The 6,307-nt window shown below is 34.8% G+C and overlaps 1 protein-coding gene across 12 annotated transcripts; it reads left to right on the plus strand.

Moving 5' to 3' along the window:
- The first annotated feature begins 427 nt into the window (after nt 1–427).
- LOC130466868 (uncharacterized) lies at nt 428–6,103 on the plus strand. 12 transcript variants are annotated; one of them, XM_056835432.1, is made up of 6 exons: nt 428–2,396; nt 3,395–3,465; nt 3,664–3,713; nt 4,595–4,687; nt 5,393–5,602; nt 5,729–6,103. In XM_056835432.1, exons 3-6 carry the CDS (start codon nt 3,700–3,702, stop codon nt 6,039–6,041), a joined length of 630 nt encoding a protein of 209 aa, XP_056691410.1. In that variant the 5' UTR covers nt 428–2,396; nt 3,395–3,465; nt 3,664–3,699; the 3' UTR covers nt 6,042–6,103. The 12 variants fall into 12 exon arrangements, with proteins under 12 accessions (XP_056691410.1, XP_056691412.1, XP_056691411.1 ...); XM_056835434.1 differs by having other exon boundaries at nt 428–2,368; XM_056835433.1 differs by having other exon boundaries at nt 428–2,091.
- The last annotated feature ends 204 nt before the right edge of the window (nt 6,104–6,307 follow it).

A 6,307-nucleotide genomic window follows, 5' to 3' on the forward strand; every position in this document is an offset into this window, starting at 1 on the left:
TTTGCACTCATTGTTACTTTTTAGAAAATTCTTTTGCCAAGGTGACAAAGTTTATAATGTATGATGTATACGCGTTAAAAGATTAGTACTTTAACACTTGATATTTTATTTTCCTTCGAAAATCCGGAACAAAAGCTATACCTAATTAAGGGGTGTTTGGTTCACTGGTATGAATTGAAGTGGAAATCAGGAATTAACCAAGACGATATGAGTTTGGGACGTAATTCTTATTACCAAAGGTTCGGTTTAGTTTTTCAACATGAAATTTATTTTCTTTTCTTGGTACCTAACTAAAGTATTGTTATGAGTAAAACACACCTGACACCTCCCTCATGAAGCACATGGAGACATATGTTGGTAATTCACAAGACAAATGGATATGTGACTTGAAAGAAAATAATGTAAGTTTACATATTGTTCATTCTTCTTTCATAAATTGTTCATTTTATTTATGTGCTTTGTTCTTTTGTTTTTTTATTATATGCAATCTGTTAATGTTCTTATATATTCACTTTTATAGAATTAGTATTTTGTTTTTTAAAACCTTCTTTTTTTTTATTTTTGATATAAAGAACAATCATATAAGGTAGTTTCGTGTCACTTATTGTGGTCTCCTGATACTTTACAAAGGAAAAAAAAAGGAAGAAACAATATAATTGAAGCAAGGAGGAGAAATTAGTCAAATGATAGACAGTCTTATGGAATATAGCAGCAAGGAGTAGTTACATTAGCATTTAAATGTTTGTTACTAAACGTTAGTATTTTGGTATTTTGGAGTTTGGTGTTTGATGATTTGGTATATTAGTACTTTATAAATTAATGTTCAGTATCATATTCAGAATAAATCTACTTCATTTGTTCCAGAAATATCGCACCATCTTGTTTTTTACACTATTCATATTAGACCCTTGGTCATCTTTTGTGATTCAACCTAAGAAAAATTGTAGTCTTATGGGAACTTGTTAGATTCGTATCGATATATATTTTCTAAATATCAACTTTTTATAATTTTCACTTGTACATAATTCGAGATATTAAGAGTCAAAGTTTGTGTGTGAAAGCGTAAAGGCGACCATAGTGCGATATTTAAGGAACGGATGAAGTATAAAAATAACTACAAAATAACATTTCCAAAATTAATAAAGTACTTGGTATTTTGCAATCCATTTCTTAACAAATGCTAAAACTGAATTTCAACTCCATACTCCGTAATTCCCTATTTAGAAACTCCTTGAGCTTTAATGGCTTCTTCAGCAGCGATTGATTCATGAAAAGTGGCTAAGATGCTTCGTATTTAAATTTTAAAGAAGCCTGATCATTAGAAGATCCTTCATATGCTTTTGAACATCCTACTTGAGTAGTTCCTTGAGCTTGAATAGGTCATTGAACTTTCTTGCACCCATGAGATTTAGTGACACCTTGAGATTTTGTACCAACTTGAGATTTTGTACCCGCTTTATCTTTAGTACCCTCTTTGGGTTTTGTACCCACTGTAGCTTTTGTAGACGCTTGAGAATTATTACTCACTTGAACTTCAGTTCTCTTTTGACCATTTGACTCATTTGAGGTTTCATTGGGTGAAATAATTTCCTATCCCAAACCTTTAAAATGTATGAACTTGAAACACTATGCTTAAGCATAGTGTTTTGAGTCACATATAGGTGATTTTCACTATTTATAAGAAAAAATTTCCAAATTGCTTCCCTTTGATGGCTCTATCCTACTTGCTCAATCAACCAAGGTTCAAACCTTGGTGCTTGCATATTTCAAAAAAAAAAATTCCCTTCTTTATTTCCTGATTCATTGCCCCATGTGCTTCCTTCTCCTCCACGTGACCCCCCCTATTTACCTTATTCTTTCCATTTCCTCCAATTTTCACTTTCTCTTTCAACCTATCCCTCATATGCGGATCTGCCCCTTCTCCTCTCTCCTCCATCCTCCATCGTCCGCCCCTTTCTCCACTAGGACCACCATATCTTTTCTTCTCATCACTCTCCATCAGAACTTCAGTTTCTCAATCGCGAAATCTCTTTATGTATCTCTCATTGCTGGGACATGCGAAACATCTGGTCATCTGATCGATTTCTTTGGGTAATTTGTTCTTGTTCATCTTTTATAATCATCTGATTGTATTTGATTTAATTTTTCGCAGATTTGTTGATTTATTAAATGTTTAATTTTTTTTTCAATTGTTAATATGTTTACCGTTCTTCTTTTTTGATTTTATTGGATTTTCGTTTTTTGTTGATACTTTTCCCAATACTACGCACTAACACCATCAATTATTTGCTTCAATGGGTACTGTGGAGGATTTAACGGAGAGTTGTCGATGGCCGAACAGGGTGGCCATTATTGCTCCCAAAAAACGGTAGATTGTTCAAATATTGTTGGTGCCAGTAATTACTTTATCTCTCTTATTTTTACCGATTTTGGGGATTATTTTTGTGATCTGGGTTTTCTATGCATTGTCGGCATTTTTTGATTGTTTATTTTAATGAAACACCTCTATTTGTTTGTTTGAAATTGTCTAATTTTGTTGATTTTGATTATTATTTTTATATGGGTATTTGTGAATATTTGAATATTCTTCAAATTTCTTTGAATTTTTAGCTTAGGATTACTAGAATTAACCACATTATGTTCCCCTGATTATAGACTTCACTTTGGATATATTTGGGTCTGATTCAGATTTGGGTTTCTTTTAGATTTTCCAATGTTTTCCTTCGAAAAATTATTGTTGTGTTTAACTTTCTGACAAAGAAGTAAAATTTGAATAATAAGAAAATTAGGGTCGAATTAGCTTTAAGAAATTAATGTGTGCTTATGTTTGATCTGTGAGTAACAAATTACGACCAGGTTATGGCTGACTCAACGTTAATGTCGAATAGCACACCATTGTGGTAGAAAAGAGCGAAATTTGATAGGATTTTGTGAAGTTTAAGGGAATCTATGATTCTATGAACTAGATAATTGACAATTTGACTTGTGAGAGGGTGGCAGATAAGGATTAGGAACAAAATGGGAGGTTATAGAAGGGATGTTGAGGATTTGATGACAGGAGAGATGAAGATGTGAAAAGGAGAAAATATATGGTGGTTCTGGTGGAGGGGAGGGGATAGGAGAGCTAGGATTAGTAAGAAAGACAAGGGTGAAAATTTAGGGGAAATGGTCTACAATACTTATTTCGGAGCTTAAAAAAGCATAGTACTGTTTCTAACAATTTCTAGATATACTGTTTTTAAGAACAAACAACGCAACTCTTGGGACAACTTCACATGCTTTGAACGGATGTTTGAGACTGTAGGTTTTCAAAGAGGATACTTTGAAGTGTACAATTGCTTTTCTGGAGTTTTGATTTAAGCTTGTTAATCTGATTTATATTTTGACAATGCAGGCACTTGTTGAATGTGGCTAAAGTTCACTTTTGCTGACACACATTACTAGGACAACAGTACCTGTAACTCTGTACGTCATTTGATCATTCCCGTACTTTTGTTAGCTTCATTGCATCTTAGTTTTTGTTCTGCGTGGATTTTTCTGGTGCACAGATTCCTGTATGGTTTACCGTTTCACGGTGCAATAATGACTGTGTAGTTACTGTTTTATTTTCTTAGGTTATCATTGTCGTCCTCTGATGGCGTACCTTTTTACTCAACTTCTTAGATTAAGTTCAAGAGGCTAGACGCTTCAAAATTCTCCATGTGCCTAACAAGGTTAGCGTTCTAGATATTTTCTGTATATTATAAATTTGATAGCTTTCTGCCTTTTTTGTATGTTCTACATATGTTTGTTATACTCCATATATCAACTATAAATATCTATTTTTAATGGGCATAAAATCATCCTTGGTTGTCATTATATCTCCATTTAAAGTTGAAACAATGCAACAATATTATGGGTAAATTACAAAATCATGGTTCGGCGCTTTTGTGCATGCCATTATGCTATGTGCCTTTATTCCTTTATCACTTAAAACCAATGTAATTGCTTCAATTTCATATCATCAGCCCCGTATCTCACACTCTCTCTACTATCTCCAAGTCTTTGGATTCATTTACTCTTATTCATTACCCCCCATTTACTAATGTTCAACCTTCTATACTAAATATGACTGCAGTAATTATAAAACGCAAAAAATTGAAAAAGGAAAGGATGTGGGGGGGGGGGGAGAGAGAGAGAGAGAGCGAGAGAGAGAGAGAGAGAGAGAGAGGGAAATGCAGAGACACAAATAGCACTTTTAAAATCGTTATTCTTTTAAAAAGAGCAATAACACAAGCAAGTAAGCATATTCGTCCTCTAAAATGTGAAACCATAGAAACGTGAGTGAAGGAGCAAGAGAAAGCAAAGAGAGAGAAATAAGGGTGAGAGAAGGAAGGAAAAAGAAAGTAAAGACGGGGGGGAATGTCAGACTGAGGGGTAAAGAGTAAGAGTATTGCTTACCGGCTAAAGGTCTAATCTCTAAGCCCTAATGTCTATCTCTTTTTAACTCTTGCTATCTGTGGTGCATGACCTTTGTTTTGTTAGTAAAAAAATATTTGTCTTTGCGGTTATCCACCGTAATCTTGATTTGATACATAGTTTTATTTTGCATCAGATGCTGTCATGTGGATGATCGTGGGACCACTCTTATACCCTTGGAAAACTATTTGAGACCTACGTTGGTCACTTCATTAGATGAAAGAAGAAAGTCAGTGTTAGTTGAATATTCAGATAGAATGAAACACATGTTTGATAACTTGCAAAGGAATTTGATGAGGTTTATATTCATATACGTCTATGGTCTTGCTGGAAAAAGCTTTTAAGTTTCTTTATCTTCAATTAATTCACCGTTTGTCAATTAACCTGGTGGGTGGGGGGGATAAGTTTATAAGCGAGATCTTGGTTCACTTATATCCAGATATGTTTAGTTTACAAATACATATATAAATGGATCAATGTTTATTTTGTTTGACAGTTTCTGCCTATTTATGTCTTAATCAGGGGCTCTGGTGTCTTACGCCCTAGATACAAATACATCTATACTTGGGTCATAGTGTCTGGTGCCTATTGATAGTTTTTGCCCTGATTTCAAATGTGTTATTGCATGAGAATATAAGTTCCCTAATGGTTGAAAATAAAAATAGCGCAAGTAGATTACTAGATTTGTGTCATCTTAGGGGAAACTTATGTGGTTCAGGATAGGATAAGTTACTTAAGATTTGGCTCGTTGTGTCGTTTGGTTGCGGTGGTGGGTTGCCTGTTCTGCAGAGCTAGGTTCCTGAATTTTTTTGGGTCTGATTGGCCTGTTTTTATTATGGTTCTTGTCAGGCTAGCTCTACTATGTTTTCAGGTGCGACATTATGGGTGATATAGGTATTTTACAGATTGTTGTTGGTTTCTGGTGGCTGCACAGTTTCTGCATGAGGATGTTTGTTTTGCAGCTGGAAGGATTGTTGCAGTCAGTCAAAGGTGGTATGCTTCCAGTGATTGACTGTTGCGCAGCTGTTCTGCTCTGTTTGGCTGTTGTTGGCAGTGTTTCAGGTGTGGTGTTGCTGCATGGGGGTAGTGGTTGTCACTGCTTGTTTGTTGTCAACCATAAAGTATATTGGGAATTGTACATCAGGTATTGTTGGATCTGTTCTGCATTCTTTATTGTTTTAAACAATTTCGTAAGTTTGTGACTTTTACTCTTTGCATTCATTTGTTTAGTTTTCTTCTGGCTTGTCTAACACTGCTCATGTCTTTGTAGTCCATATGTTAGGTTAACCAGCACTAGGACGAAGATCAATGGCGAGTCTTCTTTCATGGAGATCTCAACCAACGGCCATAAAGACGAGAGATTATCGCCTTTTAACTCGACTTATGCAGTGAGGTTTAAAGAGGATATAAAGAGGTGGGCGAGAGGCGGTGTGAGATATGCAACCATTGTAGTAGCTCTTGTGATCTACATAAGGGTGGTGGTTTTGGGGAATTTTTGTGTAATTGATTTTTTTTTCCGCTCAACTCCTTTTCTCGGGGTTTTCTCCCATAATCGCTCTGCTTGTTTGCTAATTTTGTTATGATATTTGATTTTCATATCTTGGGGGACCGCGCGCGCTAGCGCGTGGTCCAACAACTAGTAATAACAAAAATGCAAAATTGCAGTATAAAATGTTCAAAGACAGAAAGTAAAAAATTTATAAAAAAATATAAAAATTAATTCATACCTTCTCAGATGATTCAACATCTTTATCAACATCAGCACCTCTTCTAAAATATTTTGAAGGCGGCAATGAAAATGAAGCATCAACCTGTTTTAGTATAGTATAATGTTCATACAGTAAAGATA

The sequence above is a fragment of the Spinacia oleracea genome, chromosome 2, assembly GCF_020520425.1.
Source record: "Spinacia oleracea cultivar Varoflay chromosome 2, BTI_SOV_V1, whole genome shotgun sequence".
In the NCBI taxonomy this organism is placed as follows: Eukaryota; Viridiplantae; Streptophyta; class Magnoliopsida; order Caryophyllales; family Amaranthaceae; genus Spinacia; species Spinacia oleracea.